The sequence below is a fragment of the Pleurodeles waltl genome, chromosome 3_1 (assembly GCF_031143425.1).
Source record: "Pleurodeles waltl isolate 20211129_DDA chromosome 3_1, aPleWal1.hap1.20221129, whole genome shotgun sequence".
Lineage (NCBI taxonomy): Eukaryota > Metazoa > Chordata > Amphibia > Caudata > Salamandridae > Pleurodeles > Pleurodeles waltl.
In genome coordinates, this window is record NC_090440.1 from 873,372,876 (window position 1) to 873,400,404 (window position 27,529).

The window sequence follows — 27,529 nt, forward strand, 5'->3', positions numbered from 1 at the left end:
CCAGGTTCCGGTCCCTCCATTTAACAGGTAGATCCCTATGTTATGCCCCTAAGAAGGTCTGCCAGATAGTGGTGTCATGCTGCATGCTGCACAATTTGGCCCTCAGATGCCATGTGCCCTACCTGCATGAGGAGGGGGGAGACAATGCACCTGCGGCAGCAGAGGACACAGGTCCAGTGTCCATGTTGCCATAGGAAAAGGAGCAATGGCAGTCCAAGGTGAACAGGATGACTCAGTGGCACACAAGTGGGACATTCTGGAGGGGCTCATTTGCTGCTCGTGGTCTTGGCAACAGTCTCTGGTGTCTGTCTGGGTCACAGGAAATGTTTGCGGGTGGTTCAGCTTCTGCAGGGGGAGGGGTGCTGTTGGCCTGTGGGTGGTGTTGTAGGTCCTCCTGTCTACTAGCTGCAGCAGATGTTGATGGCTGCTGAGTGGACTGGCTAGTGTAAGTGGGCCTCTGGTGTGCTTTGTTATCCCGCATTATGTTGGCCATGTCACCCAGCAGCTCCGACAATGGAGGCTATGTTGGCATTTAGGCCCTTGAACTGCTACATGACCTCCTGCAGCCGCTGGTTCTCATGCATGATGGTGATCATCTGGCCCATCCTGTCCTGGGATTTTTGGTATGCCCCCAGGACATGTGTGAGTGCCTCCTGGGCAGTGGGTTCCATGGGCCTGGCCTCCCCCGGCGCGCAGCTGACCTCCCATTGTCCCTGGTCCCCTGTGCCTCTGTCCCCTGAACGGTGTGCCCACTCCTACTTACACCAGGACATTTACCATCTTGCTTGTGTGGTGTCGACTCAGGTCCCTGTACAGGTGGGCACACTATTGTTCGACGTGTCTTGGGACGGGGCTTGGGGACATTGGCTAGCTGCTGTGGTGTTGGAATCGGATGGGGACCCTGTGGTGGACTGGGTGTGATGTGGAAGCCGACTGACCAGTGGTCCCAGATAGGCCAGGGAGTTCACCCAGCTCGGGACATCCAGAGTTGCTGTCATCACTGAGGGCATCTTCTGGAAAAGGACTGGGTTGGGGTGGCATCTGCTCGCCGCTGACATTGGCTGGGGTACCTGTGGAGATGTAAGTGATTTGTTAGGGTTATTGTCTGTCACATATTCCGCATTTTTGGCTTTCCCTATGGGTTTGGTCTTGTCCTCCCACCTTTGGGTAGGTATGTCGGGTTGTGGGATTGGTAGTGCTACATGCTGGCCATGCATTGCTGTTGTGTGTGCATGCAGAGCTGGGAGGGGTGTGCTTGCAGTGGGTAGGGCATGCAGGGGTACACAGTTGTGGGTGGTCATTGGGGTGGTGCACTGTATGGGATGGAGTGGGGTGTAGGGAGTTGGGTTGAGGGGGTGACATGCCATGCAGGCATCAGTGGAGGTAGGTTAGTAATGGTGACTTACCAGTGTCCAGCCCTCCAGCGACTCCTGTGAGGCCCTCAGGATGCAGGATTGCCAAGACTTGGTCCTCCCATTCTGTGAACGGTGGGGGAGGAGGTGGGCGTCCACTGCCAATCCTCATGATGGTGACCTGGTGCGTTGAAGCAATGGATTGCACCTTTCCCCGTAGGTAATTCCACCTCTTTCGAATGTCATCCCTTGTGCATGGATATTGTCCCACAGAGTTCACCTGGTCCACGAACCTCCGCCATAGCTCCATCTTCCTGGCAATGGAGATCTGCTGGACCTGTGCACCAAACAGCTGTGGCTTTACCCTGATGATTTCTTCCACCATCACCCGCAACTCCTCATCAGTGAAACAGGAGTGCTTTTGTGGGGACATGCCTATTGTGTAATGTGTGTGTTGTGCAGAGGGTGTTAGGTGTTGAGGTAGTGTGTGTGATACATGACAGGTGTATAGGTAGATGTGGTGTGTGTGAGCAGTTCTTTAAGGGTTTGGCCTGGCAAGGTGTAGCAGTCTTTTTGTGTTTGCCAAGGATTGTGGGTTATGTGGGAGTGTTTTTTATTGTGCTGCTGGTGTGTGTGTATGTGTCAGGTGTGGGTTTTTTAATCTGGCCAATGTTGGCTTCTAGTGCTGTTGGGTGCCAATGGCTGACTGCGGTTGAATGTCCGCTCTGGTGATTCTTGGGTCATAAATTGGAAGGCAGTGTATTGCTGGAATAGCTGGGAGGGTTGTCGGTCCGACAGTTTTTCACCTTTGTTGGGTCTGGCGGAATTGTGGTTGTGGCTGGTTTCTGTCGGTTTTGTGTTTGTGTGTCAGTATGTGGCAGGCGGATTCTTGCCTCTGTGGCGGCTGTCAACACAGTGGTCTTCAGAAAAGACCGCCAATGTTACAATGACCACCGTAATCTGTCTGGTCAGCTGTATACAATATGATAGCTGCAACCTGCCAACTGTATCCACTGTATGCTTAGCGTTGTTCAATAAAAAGAGTTTGAAAAAAAAGAAATCTCTAATATCTCCACAACAGAAAGATGGAAATCCTCTACCTCTAGAGTTTCTTTCCATACTTTTCAGAAACACAAACAAAAAAATGGTCCTACAATAAAAATCTTTTTGAGGATGGCACGGGTCTGTGGCCAGCATATGATTTAGGTTGCAATACATCTTGTTAAATACCTCCTTTAATTCCTAATCAATGTATACAATATTCCCTAAACCAGCCCCACTTGCTCAAAGATACCAAGTTTCTCCATTAGCTTCAGCAGCATCTGCATTGCCACCAACCAAAACCACCCCTCCTAGAACACCTAGTACCAGTCAGGCTGCCTACCGGTTCACTCACTGACAGCATCCCATGCTTTACAGTCAGGACAGCCTGACAATGACAATGGCTATATAGATGATGCACAAGAGGAAGGGGAACTTCCATCTTTTTCAATTTTTCTCAAGATTATACTGACCCTGATTGGGATGACTATCTCGCTCTGGTAGAAGGAGATACAGCACCAACTCCATCAGACAATCCCCCCCCCTTACCTCTCACTGTTTGGCAAGCAATTAAAACAGCCATGAACACAGCACAGTCTTTATGATTGTTACAGCAGTGATTAACCCAGCCCTTTCGAGGAGCAAGAGGTAAAGCAACTTAACTTTTAGAGGTGGATATAGGTACCGACCCCGTCAACCTCATCAATAGCCCTTCTGTCAGCCATACAATCCACTTTTTAGGCCACTACCACAAGTGTCTCTCCAAATACAACCTCCTGGCCAAAGACCCAGACATCAGGGTATGCTACAGAAGCTTTCAGGCATCAGTGACAGGTTTCCCATCTCCTGTAGGCAGAAAAATGTATTGTTATATCAGCTGCTGGAAACCGTTAAGATTGATGGGTTCTAGTCTCATAAATCTGGGGCAAACATTGGAATTCAGACAAAAACCTCCTCCTTCGTTAAAACACTAGAAAATGCATCAACCTCTACATCTATAACAAGCAGAAATATCCATTATGATAAAGGTGCCATAGCACCAGTGTCCCAATCACAACACAATATAGGTTTATTTTCTTTCAATTTAAACAGAACTCTGGTGTATGAAGACCAATCTTAGATCTCCATCAATTGAACACATTTAAAAAATAAGCAACCTTTTGAATTTCCAAATAAGCAAGCGTTTGCATGGCTACAGTACAGATTTTATGTCCACTCAAGACCTACTGGATGCATACTTTTATATTCCTAACCATCCGAAATACAGAAAGTATCTCAAATTCAAAGAGGGGGGGACACTAATATATTATTTTTTAAACATTCTTTATTGATTGTCCTTTCCAATCATTAATACATAGGATAAATGCAAATTAAACACAGAAAACACAGCCGTGTTGCAGCAATTTTCGAAAGCCGAAATGGAGGAAATAGAAACAATGTGGAAAGAAAAACGATACGCACCCAATGTAAAATAATCAACTGCAATCCAAAAACAGAACAAAATCCCACCTGCAACACGTAGAGCACATCCACACTTCTGCAGATCATTGTCATCTGTTACCAACAAGAGAATCTGAACCGAGTCGCGTCGGGTAGGACCGGCAGCACTACTAACTAAAATTCAATGGGGGCAGCCTAAGCTGGGGCAGAATCAAAAGTCACGGCAAGTCTGGCCGGCATCCTAGGTCAGAAACAGTCCTTAATAAAAGAGCCCCACACTGCATCAGAAGTTAGCAGTTTATCATTGATCTTATATATCAGTCTCTCAAAGGAGGCTATGCCATACAAGTCCTCTATCCAGAATTCGAAAGTCGGAGTCACTGCGTTTTTCCAGTGACCTAAGATTCCCAGTTTGGACACTGTGAGTTCATTAGAAAGCCATCTACAGGTAAGTTTAGTTAAGGTGGGCTCTGAGATGTCATGTAACAGGGCAGAACGTGCATTTAAATGAATCGTCCTGTGGAGTTCCCCTTTCATATGATCCCATATCTCACACCAATAGTTACAAAGCAATGTACATTCCCATAGAACGTGTACTATGTAACAGCCAGGTTTGGTGCACCTCCCAGCAACCTGAGTCAGCACCAAGCCAAACTTTATACAATTTCTTTGGCAACCAGTGCCATCGGTGGACGATTTTGAAAACACTATTATTCAATCACGATTTTTGGAGTCCCTTGTAGTTATCTGCTAGAAGTAAGGCAAATTCATCGTCCATAAGCCTACATGCATGGAAGGAAGTCATCCCACTACTCAAGATTCCACAAACAAATTGGCAGCTCACTACACAACCAAGGCCGACACATTGGACTCCTATTTTAAACAGAAGAAAACCATCAGCACCAACCCCTTTCCTAAAATACCCTCTAAGAATAAACCATCCCACCCTCTACAGTCCTTCAAACAAATATCCCAGGATGAATTTATGGATTTGGTCAAAGCAAGCAAACCTTCTGGTTGCCCCTCTGACCCTTGCCCACCACAAATCTTCAAGAACATCCTTCTATCTACTTCTGCTGCCACACCTGTAAGAAGAATCATCAACAACTCTTTAACTTCAGGGACTTTTCCTGCAGTCCTGAAAAAGGCATACATACAACCTTTATTAAAGAAAACAAACCTAGACCCGCAAGACCCCAACAACTACAGACCAATCACAAATGGACCTTTCCTGGGCAAATTGATAGAAAGAGCAGCATTCGCCCAGATGTCACAATTCATTGAAGACAATTCTATACTTTCAGACTTCCAAACTGGATTCCGCCCAGGAAGAAGCACTGAATCGGCACTCATGGCAATCTGGGACGATCTTAAAAACACAGTCGACCAAAATGGAGTTGCTGCACTACTTCTCTTGGACCTCTCAGATGCCTTTGATACGGTTGACAATGACACCCTAACTCAAAGACTCCACGAAGCCGGCATACAAGGGATTGCTCTCGACTGGATTACTTCCTATCTTCAAAAAAGATCGAATATCATCCACTCGCCCCCCTTCTCGTCCGAACCCTACCTCACAAAAGCAGGGGTCCCCCAAGGGTCAATCATCTCACCTTTGCTTTTCAACATCTACATGATATCTTTACCAGAACTGATCAATGATTTCCATCTCACATGCTACAACTATGCTGATGACACACAAATACTACTTAAATTAGAATGCGCCAAAAACATTGAAAACTCACAAAGTTGCCTCAGAGCCTTTGATCAGTGGATGACCTGGAGCCATCTCCTCTACCTCTACCGTCATACCTCTAAAACAGAAATACTCATATGTGGTGACTGGAAAAATTATGACCTTCTGTGCGTCTGGCCTGACGAACTCGGACCACCTCCTCAGTTATCCAAGGAAATAAAAAACCTAGGAATCACCATGGATTCCAAGTTAACTATGAATGCCCAAGTAGACAAATTAGCACGCACAAGCTTCATCAGCTTAAAGACTTTACGACGCATCTTCCCCCACCTCGGATTTCCACACAAGGTGCAAGCTACTATCTCGCTTGTACTATCCAAACTGGATTATGCCAATAGCCTCTACCATGGATCATCTCTATCTGTTATGAAAAAACTACAACGTATCCAGAATTCTGCAGCCAGGCTACTATTACATATAAAGCCGCAAGCCCACATCTCCCCTGCCTTGAGAGCACTACACTGGTTACCCGTTGCCAGAAGATGCACTTTCAAGCTGCTTTGTATCACCCACAAAGCTATACATGGAACAGGACCGCTTTTTATCAGAAAGAAAATTACCAAATACATCCAACAAAGAACCCTCCGCTCAAGATTGGCACCCCGCCTTAGAACATCACCATACAAGAAAAAGACTATAGGTGGTACATCTTTCTCCGTCCAAGCAGCCAAACTATGGAATTCATTAGCCCCAACTATAAGAGCCACAGATAACTTTCTTGTCTTCAGAAAACTACTCAAGAGTTGGCTCTTTCCTTCATAACCACCTCATTCAAACAACTATGAACTGCATATGCCTATGTTGATAAATATTTTTTCAGATTATATGTATATTTCTATTTATTTATAGTTTCTTTAGAAAATATGTATTGCTACTATGTCATAACAATAAAATACACACACACTCTTTAAACCTGTTTGACTAAGTATTTTTTACCCATGGTTTTAATTATGTATTGTATGTGCATATGTGTGTGTATTCATGTATATGTGTGTGTGTGTATATATATATATATATATATATATATATATATATATATATATGTATGTGTATATGTGTATATGTTGTTTCTGTGCTTAGCATGTTCGTAGATCATTGCATGGCTCCTGTGTGGGTTGTTATACTAGATATCTATGAATTCCTGCTCTCATCTTATCACACTTATCTACTCATCACTCTTATGTCATGTCTCTATCAACCTATCCTCCATTCTCACTCTGACTCATCCCAAATCCCTTCTACCACTTTCATCTCCTAAATATCTCTGCCTAAGCTCTTCCCTCCTCTTCCACATCTAACTCACCAACCTCACTCTACTACTGTGACCTCCCACACAACCCTACTAAATTCTCCTGCATTTATCTCACCCTGCTACTATGCTCTCTCTAACCCTTCCACATACTCTTCCCCCTCCGCCCCCCTTTACTCATCCCGAACCTTTGGGTTGAGTAAATGAAGGATATACTCCCAATTAACATTTCTGGATTTCTTTCCTCTTCCACCCCTCCATTACTCCATTCAATCTAATTAACAAACTCTCATATCCGCGGCTCAAATTAACTCATAATAATACTAAAACTGTACTCATTATTTAACGATACTAATCCATCACTAATTCTTGTTGGGTTCCAGAGTAGCGTGCTACTCATCGAAAAGCGCTTCGACGCCTCGTCAGGGGTAGTAAGCGTTATATAAATACGATTACAATACAATACAATACAATACAATTAGTTGTGTGTTCTACCAGGTATATAACATGGATGCGTTTTAGATAGAGAAATAATGATTAATCAGTGCGGTTTATATCTAATCCTATTTGTTTTCCAAAGAGACCTACTGATTTCTGCTTCCCCTGTCGTGACATCCACAGTATGTCATAACAGCACCTTGGAATGCAACCGAATGGGAACTATCATCAGATTGTTAGCCCTCTGCCAAGCCCACCTGGACAAATATATGATAGGGTTGGAACTGGATGTAACCGGAGGCTGTGCAGTGTAATAAATGACAAGGTCCCTGCCAGCACCTAAAATGTTTCTTTCGATTATCACCCAGTGGATGAATGTCCTATGAGAGGGTGTCATATTTATGGAATGTGCCAATTGTGGCGCCATCCAGTAGCTCTCCATATGTGGCAGACACAGCCCCTCTTTGTCTGTGATGGCATGCAGTTTGGAACCTCGTAGTCTAGGTTTATCTGTCCACACATGAATTGAGAAATAGTGTGTGATATCTTTGAAAATAGATTGTGAGATGGGTAAGGGTATCATGCCAAAAGCTAGGTGAATTTGGGTGCAAAGTTTATTTTGATGACTTGGGCTCTCCCCTATATTGAGAGATTTGACTATGTCCATTTATGGAAGTCCAGCTTCATCTTCTCAATGAGTGCGGTAATATTATCATTGATCATATCCTGTAACCCTCACTTAATGTTGAGCCCCAGATATGTTAGGTTTTTGTGGAGTTATTGAAAAGGGAGATGTTCGAAATAGAGCTTTGTGGTGGATGGTGCTAAGGGCAACACGTGGCATTTGGTCCAGTCTGTAGCCAAGCACCAAGCTGGATGATCAGGGAGATTACAGGTTTCAAGGGGTGAGACAAGGTCAAGAGGATGTCATCCAGGTAATAGAATGGCTTTAGTTCCCCAGTGGATGTGTGTATCTCCTTGATATCTTCATTAGCTCCTAGGGCAATCACCAGGGGTCCTTCATACGCTACTTTGAATTGACAGCCAAACATGAACTGGCCGTAAACAATGCATAGTTGGATGCCCTAAGCACAAAATGCAGACAGTGCCGTGAGTTGAAAACTACATCGGATCAAGTTGAACAACATCTTCAAACTCTGGGGAAAACTGAACTTTGACCAGTTTGTGACTGATCAGACAGATAATGCTATTACTATTCCAGCGCAACTCTACCATGATCATGGGGGAATGTGTTTTCGATGGCCGGGTAAGCGTATTTTGTTTACACTTTTCCACCACTTCCTCTAATCACAAAGTCCTATGCCAAATAAAGGATGAACCCTGATGGATAATACTAATAGCCCTTTGATGGCCAAGATGGTATTGTTCACAGAGCTTCTTCTCCTATCAAAACAACTGTGCACACAATTAACACCTCTTCTGAATCTTCTTTCTCAAAAACAATGGCAAAGTCCTCCATCTAAACTCAGTGTGTCTAGGCTTATCCGCATGGTTACTGTACACAATGTTTTACCACTTAGAAATTCCAAATGGTGGTAAAGAAACTCTGGCAAAAGCTAGAGGCATTTTCACAAATAAGACCTACACAGCCACTTTTCTGTATTCGGGTCTTCCTCATGCATCAGTGAAATTCCACTTGGCAGCTTTCTCATGGTACAGGAGGAGACAATATCAACTTTCTCTTTGGTCAATCAGGATTGTAACCAAATTCTTTAAAGGACTTTTCAGAGTTTTACAGCCAGTCAATTAACCACCAAGTCATTGAGAAGTTAATACAGTGGTTTCTTAACTTACAAAAAATCAGTTTGAACCAATAGATAAAACTGACATAAACATTTTGGGGGTCATTCTGAACACGGTGGGAATCCATGCCGTGTTCATGCTGGCGGTCTTATCACAGCCCGCTAGCCCCCTTGAGAAGTGTTTCCGCCAGCCTTCCCAGCAGAATGCTGGGCCAGGACATTGCCGACGGCTCCACATGGAGCCGTCGTCAATGCCGATGTGCGGCGGGTGCAGCAGCACCCGTCACGCAGATCACTGCCTGTAAATCGGGCAGTGACCTGCCCGATGGGGCACTGCACGGGGGCCCCGGAGCACCCCTTCTGCCAGCCTTTCCCTGGTGGGTGAACCCGACAGGGAATGGCTGGCGGAACAAGGATTCTTTATCTGCAGGCCAGCGCTGCTTGCAGCGTTGCTCTGTCGGATGAAGAATTCCGCCATCGTCAGGCTGCCTGTCGGCGGTAGCCTGGCAGTGGTGGAAGGCCACCTGTGGCGGTCCCCACTGCCTTCAATATGTGGCGGTTGAGACCCCAATGCCGGTGGCGGTAATTTCCGCTGCCACCGGCATTGCGGTCGAGACCGCCAAGTTCATAATGAGGGCCTTTATGATGGAAACTGACACTTCTACCATCTTTAACCTCTGTGAGAAGAGTAAATGAAATTGAAGCCTTTAATAGAGAGCGTGAGAGAGAAAAAGCTTTACCTACAATTCTGTGACAGTAGAGTCATTTTAAGGATTAATACAAGCTTTACACCTAAAGTACAATTGTACTTTCGTTTAAATGAGACTATAATCCTTAAAACGTTCTTCAAAGGTCACAACACTGCAGCAGAAAGGCCTCTTCATTCATACTCTAGACATTAGACAATGTCAAAAATGTTATGTAGACAAGCAAATTCAGAAGATCTGATCTACTACTAAAGCTTAAACTTCTAGAACATGGTACTTGCATACTTGCAATTTTCCCAAGGGCCAAACCATTTTGTCAGTTGTGTGACCAAGGGCCACATTGATGCCAGCAGGATGGTGGAGAAGGGTTAAGGGAAGCAAAGTATGTACGTGGAATGGCTGAATTGTCCACTGTGAAACCCGAAAACCTGGGATCAATCCCGGCTTCCCCACTTGACCAAATTGTGGGATCCTAAGCAATAGTTTTATTTCACTTTCCCTTCTTTTTCTTCATTATCACATATAAAAGGACCTTACAATACATGACTTCAGGGTGTGTACTGTACGAACCTCTCTCCTGTGTTTGATTTAATAAACTATTAATGTGTCCGTGTATTATAGCAACCCAGGCCACCTAGAGAGTGCACATGACAACCAACTTGCCTCTTAGTTCACTCTTGGCATTGTTGTCAGGGTGAGTGGAAGCATGAATGTTTCTAAATTCATGTTTGAAAAAATACTTCAATGCACTGATTTAATCTGATGTACTTGTACTAAGGTGAAACGGTTCTACATTTTAAAGAAATACACTTTTAAAATTTTGAGGTAGCTTTATCATATAGCAATACGTCTTTAAAAGTGAAAGGTACTCCTACAGTTAAGCAGTGCAGGGCCCCCATGTTACTGCCTGTGTTTAACCTATAAACCAATGCTTGCCATTATTACTCAGTCGAGGGGGTAGAGGGCCACGTGTAAAAGTCTGGAGAGCTGCATGCAGCCCCTGGCCTGTTCTTTGAGTATCACTGTCCCAGAAGATGGCAATCTCCATCAAAAGAAACTATAGTTTGCTGGGTGTGTGCGGTTGATGACGATGTTCGGGAATGCAATGCTACCAATAGAGATCAAGACGATGGCCACCAAGGGGAGCAACCATTTAATGACTGACTATGTTTTTGTATGGGTGGGAGCTGGTGTTTGTCTTAAGTTTGCTTGTGTGATACCTTTTCTATATCCACTAGTACGTATTATTACCCTGACAAGTAACTGACATCATGCATCAGTGATCTTTCTTAGCAAAGATGCTTTCTGCGTTACCAAGAAATGTTTGGATTGTGTATAATTAGAGGTGATTCTCTCTCAAGTGTCCTTCACAGACTACTGTTCAGACAAAGCCTTTGTGTAGAGTGATGCTTTTGACAGTAGGTAATCTGGAGCTATCTTAAAATAGGACCATGCAACACACTGTAAGAGAGTGAGGGTAGGAAAACCTGGTTGCGTCATCCCTGAGTTAGACACAAAACACAAATGCAATCAAGTCTCAATTGATGGTCATTCCCTTAAGTAAAATCAAAAGAGATTTTGGAGTAGACGCCTCACCCACAACTTGTCATGACATGCTTCATCATGGGCATCTATCCATACCATAGTAGGCCGATATCTTCGTGGCAGACTCAACAAAATGTGGGAGTTCTTAGATAAATCACTGCTGGAATAGGCCCACCCACAATATTGTCATAATAAAGCATTACGTTTATGTAGCTGTCTGTTGACATTCTCTCTCCAGTAGTAATCAGGGACAGACAAAAGTGCAGATCTGACGTATAAACTTACCCACCTTGCTCAACTAAAACCATAGTCCTATCTTTCACGCCATCGTCTTCCTAACTGCTCAGGAAGAGCTAATTAGCAATCCATTGCAAACAAAGTTTTCATCAAATTTATAAAGGTAGCCCTGTCTACATCCTCCTCAATTCAGTGTCCGAATCCCCCACAATCCATCCACATGAATGTAGGTGCTACACTTCCACTGTGTAGTAAGCTGTCCTCATCTTCCATTTTGTGTCAGGCTAACCCAAAGGCGTCCAAAATGGATTCCACTAGTTTTACTGCTCGGACACAATCAGAGTCCTACTACTACACGTCATAAACACTAAACATGCACATGCACTATACATGTACACAAGAGGTCAGTGCAAGGTTATGGGTTTTCACATAACAGCTGAACTTTACATATGAGGGGTCTGTAGGCCACACTCTTGGAGACACAGATAAAAGGTCCCACCGCCGCCTTCTTGTGTGCTGAGCTATTGACAGGGACAGTAATCCTTTGTCCACTCTGACGGCATGCTTGTTGTGCCCATCAAGGTCACTTGATAGTCTTGGACTTTGCGTTGTCAAGGACAGTCCTACGCCTCTGCACACACTAGATTAGATTAGTGTGACCTCACAGCCAAAAATAATCCATGATGCCAGACACACATGCAGTTGGTTGGGCACGCAGGGCAAGGGTACACATCTGTATATCAAGCAGGGCACATCCCCACCCATTCAGAAATCAATCATAGCATCAGACAGACCGTTTGCCTGATTCCGATGCCTATAAAAATTTGATATAGCAGTAGCTTGTGTGCAAATAATGCTGTTTTTATTCTACAAATTCGTTTTACAGTTTCACATCCTCTAATTTCATGCTATACCTAAAGTCTAGTCCCATAATGTTATAAAACCTTGCATGAAAATCCGAACGTAACTCAAAACTTTCAAATGTTTCCTCTTTTTGTGATTGACACCTTTTGACCTCCATCATACACCTAGCGCCTTTGTTGTATTTCTGAAATTTGCTTACACCTCATTTGTTGGACCTTAACCTCCCCTTATTTAAAACCATATCCATACAACCTAAAATAAAAGTACCCAATCTCGTGCAACCCATCCACTCATTCACCATCCATTTACAAGAACTGACATAGCCCCTACTCATTTTCACACCTAACTTCTTTTAAATAAGCTCCTACAAAGAAACTGGAGCAAATGCATTTCATAATAACTTGGAATAAAAAGCTAATTCTGACAACTAACAATAATACCTACTGGACTGGCCCCTAATGTTGGTTCCAAGGTAGGGTGTAATTAGCTGTAATGCGCTTCAGTGCCTCGCCAGGGGTAGTCAGTGCTATGTAAATTCAAGTACAATGTAAGTACAGTTATGTAGCCACAGATGATGCAAGTCCCGAGCCTGTCCTTAGGGATTCATCTACAGATAATATTTATAGGTTTCATATTTTGAATGACCATGTGCCTCAAATGTTCAGCATTCCACTGGCAAGCGTTGTGAGGACATCCTTCCTCTTTTTCTTATTCAACATTGGATATTTCGCAGATTCACATACTTGAATTACAACTACCAAAGCAGTATCACAATTAAAGTTAGACTATAAGGCAGAAAATGGATCACTTTAGTGAAACTGGTTCCACAGCACTGCATGCCCAGCTGCCATCACATTATTTCACACGAGTGATGGCGGAATGTATAAAATGTCTTTCTTGATGTCTAACAAAAGTACACTGTGGCAATGGTACACTCAAGAAGAAACATGGCAATGATGTTGCAGCTGCCTCTGAGTACACCATGCATTTGTTCAGAGGAGCCACAAACCTTTGAGAACAATTGAGCACACACCAGTCAGTCCAGAGCACAAATGTAATGGAGACAAGTGATTCAGATGAACTGTTACACTTCAAGAAAACACCACACTCCCACCTTACCAAGGAACACCTCTTGCGTAGTGTTCTAATTCAAAAGCAGGTGATTCTATAAAGCATTCAGTACTGGAGAAGAAGGGTACTTACATTAAGTAAGTTAATAACGTTTTCCAGTGGTAGCCGTTTTTCATAGATTAACTTGTGACCCACCTCCTCCTTAGTGAGGCTGGCTCATGTTCTTGAGTGTACACTTTCTCTTCCAAAGACTTCTTTAGGATGGGGATTATTGCCCATCCTCTCACTCAGTGGAACCAAGCAGCCTCGAGAGAGGTGGAATGGCCTTTACTGCGTGTAAGAAATTTAATTATTATTCCGGGTGGGTGACTACCCACCTCAAGGAATAATCACAAGCATTGTTAGGGTAAATCCTCAAAGTCAATAAATTAACTTTAGCTGTACCCCCGTTTGCTATGGCACAGAGCAGACAGATTGAACCTATGCCAGTGTGTAATTTATTTATGTGGTACCAAAAAAGTAAAAAAGTCAAACTTCAAAACAATAAAAATCCCAAACGAAATTAGAAAAATAGATTAAAATGTAGGGGGAAAATGACACCAAAATGAAAAAAAAATCAATAAGGGAAACCAGAGATATACATTTGTAAAGTTTTAAGTAGAAATAGCCCCAAAAAGCACAAAGCGTCTGTGCTAGTCAATGGTTGCAGTAGACAAGGATCTAGAAGCAATTTGAGGCTGACCAGGAGGAAGCGTGGTTCAAGTGCACCAACCAGGTTTGTCCTGGTCAAAGATTTTAACTTTGGACTTAGGGCCTGATTACAAGTCTGGTGGCCCAGTGTCCGCCAGACGCGCAGTGATGGTTGAACTGACGCACTCCAGGCAGTCCATCCACCACATTACAACTCTAGCGGGTGGACCTGCCAGGGGACCACTGTCCCCACCAGGAACATGGTTCCTGACGGGCTGACGGTGGTCTGAGTTGTACTCAGCCACGGCGGCGCTGAACTTAGAGCCACCTGGATGATTACAACTTAGCTTTCCGCCAGCCTTTACATGTTGGGGACTCCACAATGGAAAGGCTGTCTGAAAGCTAGTGCCCTGGGCCACATGGGCCCCCTGCACTGCCCATGCCATGGACAGTGCAGGGCCCACCCTGCCCAGCACCATTGGGATGCGCACTGTCTACTTTGTGCTTTGCAGACAGTGCGTGTTCCGATGGTACTGGTGTACTATGAATTTGGTCTCAGCTCCCTTAAAGGAGCTGAGACCAATATCGTAGCACTGTTCCTGCAGACAGTGCGCATTCTGATGGTGCTAGTGTACTACGATATTGCCATCAGCTCCCTTAAAGGAGCCAAGGCCAGTATCGTAGCACCGTTCCCGCTGGTCAGCCCCGCAGGGACGCATAATACAATGTGACCAGCGGGAACATTGTAATACGCTTGGGGAAGAATGCCACCAGTATGACGGTGGTGTCCTCCCCATGAGTGTGGCGGTCGACTTGTCCGACTGCCAAACTTGTAATCAGGCCCTTAGCCTTTTAAGTCCCAATCCACCATAGGAGTACACTTCTAAAGCCCCCAGGGGAAGCACTTAGAGACTTATAGGGTATCAAGCAAAGGCTAGCAGTAGGGTCAAGTTCAAGCTATCACTGGTGCTTCCAGGAAAAGGCATCTTGCAGCTTGTTTTCTCCCTGTAGTCACAAAGGACATCAGTCAGCCTGACCCCTGGGTCTACTTATTTGCCTTATGTTCAAGGGAGAAGAAGACCAGTCCTTCGGAGCTCTTATCTAGTCACAGACAACAGCAGTAGTCCGCTTCTGATCGTCTGCAGGTCCAGAAAGTGTTTAAAAGTAGATGCCTGAAAGTACCACATTTATGCTTGGTGGGTGTGACTTCTGACCCCTCCTGAACCAATGGGATAAAGGTTCCCAGGGCCAACCTTACCCACTTTTTCACTAGTTCTTGTGTGCCTTATTGCAAATAGGCCCAAAACACCATGTGCCAGGGCATTTTCAATGTAGTATATGGGGAGCATACAATGGTAATCCTAGTGTCCTTCCACATATAGCACTAAAGTCCAGTTTGCAGCAGGCACTATACCCACAACTAACCTAGAGACAGACATCTGGTAAGACACAAAGAGGCTCCTCCTGCAACAGGACAGTGGATACACAAGAATTATCTTGGTATCCTTTTCTCTCGCTTTCAAGTATACCCCAAGTGTTACGTGTGGCTCAATGGAGATGTCAAGCAGGGTTTGACACTGTAATGCCAATATGTATGCCCTCAGCCCTCACCTTGCATAATCTGTGGAGTTCAGAGGAGTCATTTCTGCCCGTTCAGGTCAGCCTATTTGCTCCTGGGAGGAATGTCACACCTTTTTCACATCTATTCACTGGCTGGAAGAATACAGAGAGCCGATGCAAATTACCCTCCAGGAAGGTCAGGCAGGAAAAAGCAACTTTCTAAAAAGTTACTCTTTCTTAATATTTATTAAAAATCCAATTTCACCCCTGAATTGCACCCATAATAACTATCACAAATAGTTATTTAATTACTTTTATAGCTGGTCCCTCTTTCCAGGTGCAGTATTAGTATTTTAATATGTACGCTCGTTTTCTACATAGGAGAGCTAGGTCTGAAACAATGAAAATAGCTTTTGGGTGCTAGTCACTGTAAGGTCAAGTTAAACTAAATTTCAACATCTTCTCCTTTTAAAAACCATGCACCCTGGCTTCTAGGCTACAAGGCCTACATAGGGGTAACATAATAATATTTAGAAGGAAGGTTTTTACCTTTCAAAAGTGGTTTATTTTGACAGGTGACAATGCATGTTTTGCACTATTACAGTCAGGCTAAAGTGCTAGGCCTAAAGCCAGGTTTCACTGCCACTATAGTGGATGGCACAATAGATGCTACAGTCCACTAGTGGCATTTAACTTCCAGGCCCTTGGGTACACTTTATACCATATACTAAGCACCTATTTTGCAAATTAAATTGACCAATGAGAAGTATGCCGATTAGACCATGGTTAATGATGAAGCACAGAAACAGTATCACTGGTTAGCATGAATAAAGTGCATAGAATTATAAAGCCAGCACAAATATGGGGCCAGCAAAAGGCGCAAAATCTGAGATGACCAAGCAGAAAGAGCAGATTTCCTATACTGTGCTTATTAACGCAATGCTCTTATGTTAATGTATTAAGCATTCTCAACATGACAATCACTAATATTTTGAATACATTTGATTTTATGATAGAAACCACCCCTGAAGCACTTTGTTTAGCTCGGTTTAGCATCTCACATACCTTTCAAAACCATTTAAAAATAGTTTTACCCACAACGTTCATTCTTGCTTTAAACATTCTTACATGACTATGGCCCTCATTATGAACACGGCAGTCGAAACCACTGTGTTCATGCTGACGGTTTTCCTAGTGACGCCAGCTCCCCCAGAACCTCGCCGGCCGTATAATGGACATTCCTCTGGGCCGGCGGGCAGAAACATTGTTTCTGCCCGCCGGGCCAGAGGAATGCCTGGCCGGGACATTGAGCCGCCGCCAATGCCTCTGTGCGGCGGGTGCAGCTGCACCCGTCGCGCAGATCACTGCCCGTAAATCAGGCAGTGACCTGCGCAATGGGGCACTGCACAGGGGCCCCTGCATTGCCCATGCCAAGTGCATGGGCAGTGCAGGGGCCACTGGGGGTGCCCAGGAGCACCCCTTTCGCCAGCCTTTCCCTGGCGGGGAAAGGCTGGTGGATTTGGGATCAAGCCTGCCCTGACGGATCATGGTGCCGTCCACCGCCAGGCTGCCTGACGGAGGCAGCCTGGCGGTGGGTGTGGGCCGCCTATGGCCGTCCCTCTCTGTCTTCATTATGTGGCAGTGTGGGCCGCCATGCCGGCTGGCGGGATTTCCTGCCACCACCGGCATGGCGGCCCACACCGCTATGTTCATAATGAGGGCCTATATCTGATAGAGACTTCTAATTGCAGATTCCTTACCTTAGAATTTCCCACAGGCATCAAACTGGATCCGGAGATTTCTCTTCAAGCAATACCCTTGCGCATCAGTAGGTGGCGTCGGTCAACTCCGCGGGCGTCATTGGCGTCGTAGTGGCCGCGATGACGTCGGGAGTAAGTACATAGACGCCGCCTCAGCGCAGTGACGCCAGTTCTTTTCTTTCCGCACCACGCACTGATCCGGAGCTCTCCTGGTCTCTTTTTGACCAAATTCAACCATTTTGTTGAGTTTTCTAGTGAGCTTTTGGCACGTCGAGGATGTCCCCGAAGACCGGTTTCAAGCCGTGCGAGGACTGTCACTGCATGATGTCAGTGACGGATCCGCATTAGGTTTGTTTGTGGTGTCTTGAGCGCGACCACGACCCGAAGTCATGCTCTGAATCCCGAGCCATGCACCCAAAGGCCTTGAGGGAGTGGTCCCTCACACGCATGGCAGCCCGCGCCGACTCCGCGTAGGTCCCGGGCTCAATCGAGAGGAAGGTCTTGAGACCATTCGCGGAGCCATCACATTCGTCATCCTCAAAATCTTCGGGTGCAGCTAAGAAGAAGAAGTCGAAGAGGTCTTTTCGCTCTCCGACTTCACCCCGTCACTCGGCTGACATGATGCGGGAGGAGCGTCCACGCTCAAGGCATCCATCCTCGGAGCCTGCGTCTGGGTCTGCTTCACGGTTCCCGAGTTTCCAGGAGCCAGAGCGACCACCCACCCAACTTAAGGAATTCTAGGAGGCCATGCACCTCATCTTTGGGCAGACCGACCCCTATACGGTGCCTTCGTGCCCAAGGAGTTTGGTTGAGAGGCCTTGGGGTCCCGCTCCAGCGGCTTCGGATCCGGCCATCGATGTCCCCTCCGGATCCGCTTGCGGATCCGCATCCGCGCCGGTCGCACAATTGAGACCTTCCCTGGCACCGGGTCGAATTGTCGACACTCCCGACGTCGGTAGTGCCCACTATCGGAGTCGAAGCTGCGTCGGCCAACGCCACCTTTGTCTTCAATGGGGCCTATTCACCCCAGGTCAGATTCGGACCCTTTTTCCTATGGGTACGAATTCGGGTAAGGATTGGAGGACACTTATGAATACCAGGATGACCCATCTTTTGACTGGGCACAGGTATTGGGCGACGCCAGTGGACTGGACCCTTCTCCAGATGCTGGCATGCTGTCTCCTCCTACCGTGGCTACGGCAGAGGGAGCGACTTATGGTATGGTGGTCAGGAGGGCAGCCGAGGTCGTTACCCTTGAGCTTCCTACTGTAGAGGTCGGGTCCAACCTCCTGACAGAGGTGCTCAAGCCAGGGGTTTCAACATCTGAGCCCATTTTACCGTTCAATTAAGCCCTTACCGATGTCCTTTTGGGTACTTGGTCCAAACCCAACACAGTGGCTCCTGAGAATAGGACTATCGCAAGCCACCATCGACCCGCTCCGAACTACCCTAAATTCCTGTCCCAACACCCCACGCCTGAGAGTCTTGTCATCCAGGCTTCCTCTTCTTCAGACGCATTCCCTTCCACACCCCTGGATAGGGAATCAGAAAGGCTGGAACAATTTGGGAAGAATTTGTTTTCTTCCTCCAGTCTCGCGCTGCAGTCTGTGAACACCGCATGCCTTTTGGGTCTCTATACCCAGTCTCTGTGGGAAACGGTTGCGCAGGTCCTGCCGCAGATACCAGAGGGGGCCCGTGCATTTGTTTCCCAAGCTGTCAGCGATGGGAGAGATGCGGTGAAGTTCACAATCCGATGTGGGCTGGACATGACCGACTCTCTGGGCAGATCGGTTGCTACGACTGTGGCCTTGCGACGCCACACCTGGTTGTGTACTTCTGTTTTTTCTGGGGATGTCCAACAGTCCCTCATGGACATGCCCTTTCATGGCTCTCGTCTCTTTGGAGACAAAGCGGACTCGGCCTTGGAGAGATTCAAGTATTCCCGGGCTATAACTCGGTCCCTTGGTCTTTCCTCTGCTTCTTGCCCCCTGCAGTCCACGTTTCACCCCTTTAGTGGCCATGGAAGGGGCTTTCTGTTGCATCCCACGCCCAGCCATCGTGCCACCCATGCTGTACAGCCGCTGCATGGCTGGGGACGCGGAATCCCACATGGGCGTGGGACAGGGAACCAGAAGTCTGCCCAGTCCACCTCTGCCCCTGCTGCAGCCTCCAAGCCCTCCTAGTCCGTCCCCTCACTCCCTTCGAGTTGGCAGCAGGATTCGCCATCATCTGCCCCACTGGCAATCCATCACTAAGGACAGGTGGGTTTTGCAGATCGTTCGAAAGGGCTACTCCCTCCCTTTCGAATCTGCCCTACCAGCCATGCCTCCATCCCTCAGCCAACTCCCGGAGGATCATTTGGCACTTCTCCGCCAGGAAGTCACGGCTCTCTTGGCCAAGGGAGCTTTAGATAAGGTCTCTGTGCCCAAAGTAGGCTGTGGTTGTTATTCCCTCTACTTTCTGGTCCCAAAAAAGGACAAGGGCTTACATTCTATCCGAGACCTTCGGGACCTAAACTACTTCCTCAAGAAGGAGAAATTGAAAATGCTCACCCCCGGCTCAGGTTCTGTCTTCCTTAGACCCAGGAGACTGGATGGTAGCGTTGGACTTGCAGGATGCTTATTTTCACAGCCCCATCCTGCCTGCCCACAGACATTACCTACGATTTGTGGTGGGTCACAAGCGCTATCAGTTTACTGTGCTCCCCTTCAGCCTTACCAGCGCCCCTTGGGTGATTACGAAAGAGGTGGCGGTGGTTGCAGCTCATCTGTGCAGGTTAGGGGTATCAGTCTTCCCCTACCTCGACAACTGGCTGTTGAAGTTGGACTCTCCCCATAAAGTCGTCTTCCAACTTCAGGCTACGGCGAACCTCCTGCATACACTGGGTTCACTATAAACATGCCTTTCATTGGAGCTGTTCTGGACACAGTGCAGTTTCAGGCTCATCCTCCCGAAAAGCGAGTCCTAGATATTCAGGCTATGATTCCGATCTTTCAGCCTCTGTCCTGGGTTTCGGTGAGACTGACTCTGAGGCTGCTAGGCCTCAAGTCCTCCTGCATCCTGCTAGTGACACAAGCCAGATGGCATATGCGGGCTCTGCAGTGGGACTTGAAGTTCTAGTCGGTGCAGCATCAGGGGAATCTCTCTGACATGGTCCAGATCTTGGAGGGGACTGCGAAAGACCTGTAGTGGTGGCTTCTGAATCCGCATTGGATCCACGGCAGATCCCGCTCCCTTCCCCAACCAGATCTCTCTAAAGTGACAGATGCGTCACTTCTGGGTTGGGGCGGCCACATGGGAGAGGCAGAGATCAGAAGCCTTCGGTCTCCGGCAGAGTCTGGGCTCCATATCAATCTTCTGGAGCTTCAGGCGATTAGGCTTGCGTTGAAAGCATTTCTTCCCTCTCTCAAAGGGAAAGTAGTGCAGGTGTTCATGGACAATATTACCGCCATGTGGTACTGCAACAAACAAGGCGGAGTAGGGTCCTGGAGCATTTGTCAAGAGGCCCTACATCTCTGGACATGGTTGGATCATCAGGGCATTACCCTGGTGGTTCAACATCTGGGGGGTTCTCTCAATGTCAGAGCGGACAAACTCAGGTGTTGATGCACAGCCGATCACAAATGGCGTCTCCATTCGGAAGTGGCGCAAGGTCTCTTTCAGTAGTCGGGAGAGGCTTGGTTAGATCTGTTCGCCTCCGCAGAGAACGCGCAAGGTCAGCTGTTTAGGGCGTTGAAGTTTCCAAGACAGCACTTCGGCTTCCTTTTGCCTTTCCGCCTATACCACTTCTGCCCAGAGTTCTCAAGAAGATCAGGAACGACCGGGCCCAAGTTATCTTTATGGCACTGGACTGTGCATGGAGGGTCTTGTATCCAGAGCTATTGAGCATGGCCATCGATCCTCCACTCAGACTGCCTCTTAGGGCAGATCTTCTGTCACAGCAACAGGGGACGGTTCTCCACCCGAACCTGTCCAATCTCCGCGTTCATGCTTGGAGATTGAGCAGCGACAGTTGACGATGTTTGATCTTCCACCCTAAGTCTGTGATGTTATCTTGGCAATCAGGCGTCCCTCCATCAAAACTGTATATGCCTGTTGTTGGCATAAATTTGTGGCATGGTGCACCAACAAATCTGTTGATCCCCTCTTTGCCCTTCTATCTGAGGTTCTTTTGTTCATTGTTTAGCCCAACAGGGCTCTGCTTTGGGCACCCTTAAACAGTATTTATCTGCCATTTCTGCCTTTCTTAGGTTACCTGATCAGCCCTCACTCTTTAAATCCCCTATTGTGAGTAGGTTCCTAAAATATTCACCCATTTATTTCCTCCTACTCCATTTATCATACCTCAGTGGGACCTCAGTCTTGTCCTTACTTATTTAATGTGTACTCCCTTTGAGCTTATGAACAAGTGTCCCTTACGGCTCCTCACCTTCAAAACTGTCTTTCTTGTTGCCATCACCTCTGCTTGCAGGGTGAGTGAGCTTCAGGCCCTTTCGTCCAAGCCTCCGTACTTGTCTGTGCACCCTGACAAAGTGGTTTGGCGTACTAAAGCTTCCTTCCTTTCAAAAGTGGTTACGCCTTTTCATGTTGGCCAGTCCATCACCCTGCCTACTTTCTACACCCCCCCACATCCTTCCCATGAGGAGGAGAGACTCCACCGTCTGGACCTAAAAAGAGCATTGGCGTTCTAACTTAATCGTACTCAGGCCTGCTTCACACCATTATCTTGATTCTTTTTCTCCAAAATCGTTTTTTAAAGAAAACCATATTTGTCCTAAATGCTTTCTTGCCCCAAAAATATCCACCACTTCGGTGACACCACACACTTAAGTTCACCTAGGTGAATTTAATTGACAATGGAAGGAAATCCCTCTTTAACCTCAAAACATTTTTTCTTTGCCTAATTATTATTTCAGGTGTGGATGATGTGTTTAATTTGTCATATCATTTTACTTTAACTTCTAAATGTATGCACTCGAAATACTGTTGTAAGAATTTTATCGGAATAAGCTACCTACTTTCCTTGTAAGAATGTTGTCCCAATAAGCTAGCTACTTTCTTTGGACTGCCTAATCTTCTGCTACATTTGGTGAGAAACTAATCCACTGTACACCTAAAGATTGTTTACTTTGTTTCACACTTAGCGCAATCCAGCCTTGTTATTGTGTTCTCAGTTACTAAGAAACACGAGTTTGTGCTGTATTTCACCTGAGTACTGCGGTAATAAAACTTAAAAAAATCCACTGAACATTGAGTTGATCTTGTCTGCTTTGTTAATTGAGTGAGCATGAGCAATATTTGAAAATAATGGTTGGTTCATGATTGAGCAATGGCGAGTGTTTAAGTGTGATCCGTTCTGGGTCTAGGTTGTAGGGAGCATGGATGCCCACCCAAGCAGGTACTGTGCTACAGTCCGGGTACAGCGGCCCCGGCAGGAAGTCATCCAGGATTTGTCATCCATGGTGCGGGAGCTTCTCATCCAGTTCTACAAATCAACGCGGTTTAAACCCACCCGGATTATCTTCTACCGTGACGGTGTCTCTGAGGGCCAGTTCCGACAGGTTAGTGTGACCTGGACTTTTTATCTTCTAATGAATTACAGAGTTCTGCTGACATTTAGCCGTTGCTAATAAGTTCTTTCAGTGAGAAATTTAGTTTATCCAACTTCATTACAGAGAAGAACAAGGATGTGTAATTCTGCTTTTAAATTTTTGAACACTGTCAACAGTGAAAGTGGTATATGCCTTTTGCCATCCCAAAGGAATTTATGTTTGTTTGTTTGTTTAGATGCAGTTTACGTGCATTGGTAGTGGTTTTCCTGTGCTTTTGATTCATTCTAGCAGAACCAAGATGGACTAGAACATTTTGTAGCACAAATGTCTTAGTATGCAGCTCCAGAATGCATACACTTGCCGTGCCTCACTTGTATATTCTGCTCCCTCTTTTTATGGCACTTGAGTGCACGGTGTTACTCCATTTTTATTTGTCATGGATGCAAGCTGTGTCCATTGCACGTGCACCCCCTGTATCTTTTCATGACAATATGCCATTTTTCTCACCACTTAACACGCGTCTCATAATCTAAAGACAGCAGAGGATTCAAAGGCCAGTCCCCGGATTCTGAAGTGTTTCAAGAGTTTGCCTTCTTCTGCCTTGCACCTGGCAGCTACTATGTCTTGATTGTCACCTGAAGATAAATAAACTACTGTCATTAAAATAGCATTAGACAACTTGGGATCTCAGCAGGTTTGCCAACTATCTATAACTATGCTAGAATTGCTCCTTAGTATTATGGCAATGGCAGGCAGTACACTTAGATATACTGGGCTTCCGCAAACCGCAACACCATACCTCCCACCATCCACTAAAACCAGCTCTGTGACCTAAATTTTTAAATGGTCCATTAATTGGTTTCATCTCATTTCTGCAGTACTGGCCTATTCAACTCACCCACACTGATTTGAGGTAACTAATATTGACCTACAATAATGTTGCATCCGCTTCATCAACCTATCACTACATTGTAAGTTGTGTATATGTATAATATTTTTAGGTTCACCCATTTTTATTTAGGGAAGTTATTTTAAGTGGAATAGTAATTATATACTTCCCTTACAGTGTAACGATAGGTGGATGTCATACTATTGTCATGCAGTGTAACAAACGTGACAGAGTGATGCACCACTCATGGGAATACTTAACACTAACCACCCTGTTGAGAGACATATAAAGAGAGCAACATCCACAAAATTCCATTTAATTGTCCTTAAAATTTGATTTCACAATTTATATTAATTAGGTTCTTGCAAAAAATGTAACAAGTTCCATGCAGGTGACCCAAATATTACTTACAAGTGTATACGACCAAAATGAATCTGTATTATTTAATCATGAATTATCTCATAGTAATGCCTAAAGGAATTGCAGTAATCTGCCCTGCAAGAGATCCACTCAAGATTTATAATCTTGTAATAAATCCCACTCATTATGTTGGACCTCAGAAAAACGTTTGTCATTTTAAAATTTATTTTTTATTTAAAAACGTTTTCCCCATTACAAATGTTATCATTTTTAAACTGAAAAATAAAAAAGCTACGCTGCAGCACCAATCAAAGAGTGCCTGCCCTTTAAAAATGATTTCTACTGGAAGCGGGTCCTAGCTCGGCTTAGAGCTAAGTACCAGAACAGCCATTTTACCATGGTTCTTTCCTCCTCGCTCCAGGCTCCGTTAGAGAGTATTTTGGAACACTTGCTTGCATTTTCTAGCCTTTTTCCATTTCACTACATCTTTACTTCATGTCTCCCTTGCCATGTTGACGTTGTTTTTATTCTCTCACACAGGAAAAGACCTTGTCAGACTTAGGGCCTCATTACAACATTGGCGGTATTGACCGCCTACCGCCACGGCGACGGCTGACAACATACACCGCCGTGGCTACCAGCCGTCTACACGTATCATGACCGCCAACGTTATTCCGCCAGAATGCTGGCGGAACTCCGCCGACGGTCATGGCGGCGGACGGCAGTAAGGCGGTGGTGCTGACAGCAGCACCGCCATGCCAGCAAAACACCGGCGACCGTATCATGAGCAATGATACGGCCTGACGGTGTTTTGCTGCCGGCGCTGCTGCTCACAGCAGCGCCGCGGACTGTTTCCAGCCTAAGGACCCCCTGCAAGCAGGTAAGTTGGGTTCTCCAACCTGAGAGGGGGATGGGGGTGTTGTGTGTATGTGGGTGTGTGTAGTATGCGTGCATGCGGGTGTGAGTTGCGTTGGATGCATGCGTGAATGAGTGATTGTGAGTGTTGTGAATTCATGTGTGTGACAAGCTATGTTGGTGTGTGTTGCGGTGTGTGGGTATGTATGTGTGCATGTGTGGGTGGTGGTGGGTATGTGTGTGTGCATCTGTGTATATGGGAGCGCATGTGGGTGTGTATATGTGCAGGGGGACAGGAAAGGGAGGGCGAGTGTGGGGGAGGACTCTGGGAAGGGGGAGAGGGGCGGGGAAGACCCCTATCAGTGCCAGTGAAGGGATTCCCTGGCACTGATAGTACCTACCGCAATGGTTTTCGTGGTGGTAAGTTTGGCATGAAAACCATAGGTGTAGGCCGGGTAGTAATCCAGAGGGTGGGGTCGGTTTGTTAAAGTGGCAGTCTTGGATGGCGGTAACTGCCAGAGTCCAAATCCCATTTTCTTTACCACCAGCCTGTTGGCGGTATTACCGCCGCTTTCACACTTACCGCCAGGGTTGTAATGAGGGCCTTATTTCTTTGCAATTCCAGTCATCCAGTCAGAGATTTTTAAAAAGGCTCAACAAAGTGTTTTCCTTGAGGAGGGACCAGTTTCTCTTTGTGAATTAAATATTGTATTGTCCAAGCTCAAGGGTCCATCTCTTGAACAACAAGGCTTCATTGCAGTGTTTCTTCGATTTCCTAATTGTGATTACATTGGGCCCCTGAGTAATGGAAATACAGTGCCATAAATTGCTATCCATAGACACAGGGTGGTCTTAGCGACACATCTGCTGCAAGCTGTATGATGTAAACATAAATCAGACCACTTTACATGACTTGTGACCAATAGACACAGCGTTCTTCATATTAGATGCCAAGGGAGCACAAAGATTCTATCTTAACAAAGCTTAACAAAGCTAATGATGTCAGGCAATTTCAGCAACTGTTCATTAACTACAATCTGGGTCAAAATTAAAAAACTAAATGGTCATACAGTGATTGTTTCGTAAATAGTACACTTTTTCCAAACATCTACCAAGCCTCTCACATGAGAACCTAACGCTTACTCTCTTAGAGAAGAGGCATCAATAGCCGTATTGTAAAGCTAGTCAGTGGAGCTGTGGTATGTGATGTCTTGAACAGTGCATTTGGGAGACGTATGGTTGCCTATCCCTGTCGTTTGTAGGGCGCCATACCATTCTTTCAAACTGAAGCTTCTAGGGGGTTATTTTTATAATTTACACGTTAATTCCTGATACGAGCATATATGTTAGCTCCTAGACATAGTAAAACACACTGTGTAAGTCCTCTGCCCATGGACATAGTGCACGAAGTGCAGGGAGTGGTATTTGAACATTTTCTACCAGAACATTGCTTGGAGATGGTTGTTGAACAGTGATGACTGTCTGCCAGGATATCAGCCTCTTTATAATGGTGATGAGATGTTTTGTGGGAAATTTAAAAGATGTAAAAGACCATGATCTATTAACCTTCCAAAGGCAGACAACAGAGTTTCTGATAGGTTCTTCTAACCACAACTTCCTCACCTTTTGAATATCTGCAAGTCCCAGACTAGATCCAGAAAACTCTGCAATATGCTTCTAGAATGCTCGCAGGTGGCATCTTTGGTCTCTGTGATGGCTCTGTCCTGTCTATAAACCTGATGACACAACGCAGCATAAAGGCATGATCCCTGCATGTTGACATCAGTTCCTGTTTTTCTGCAGTATTCAATACTGATCTGGAGCTTTCAATTATTTTGGGATTTTTTACAAACTTCTTCAAAAAATTAACAGTGACAGTGTGCAAGCATCTCACATGGAAAAACACCAGGACCAAAGCATGCCACACTTGCAGGAAACAATGGTTAGTCATGGACCCCTGCGATGTCTGTCTTTAGTGTCTCAGAACCATACATGATTCAAGTCCTGTGACTAATTCTGCCTGATTCCTCTGAAGAAAAGCTACGTTTTTTATCTCCAAACACCAAAGAAGCAGATAGTCCCTGATCCAAGTTGCAGGATAATCCCAGTCCCATTTGCCGCCCTCTGATAAGTCCAGGAAATGTTGCGAGAAAAGTCCCTACTTCAACATAAGAAGTTAAATCTTGGTTTAATGCCTTCCTGTTGCTCTCAGGAGAAGTTGTGTAGTAAGCGATCCAGGTAGCTGATGGAAAGGCCTGACTCCACCTTCAACATCTAATTCTCAGCCATCCAGCACCCTGTGTTTCGTAGGCCTTCGTCAACTCTGTATCAAAATGGAGTCTGCGGAGAGGCTACCCTGAAACTCTTTAAAAAATAGTTCTGGGTCCTTATAATGCACCT

At 45.7% G+C, this 27,529-nt stretch overlaps 1 protein-coding gene across 1 annotated transcript in view; it reads left to right on the forward strand.

The window, feature by feature from the left end:
* LOC138284720 (protein argonaute-3) overlaps positions 1-27,529 on the forward strand; it is a 916,780-nt gene that overhangs the window by 690,717 nt on the left and 198,534 nt on the right. The window contains exon 15 of the mRNA XM_069223834.1: positions 22,840-23,034. Coding sequence (XP_069079935.1) covers positions 22,840-23,034 — 195 coding nt within the window. The remainder of the gene's footprint in view (positions 1-22,839; positions 23,035-27,529) is intronic.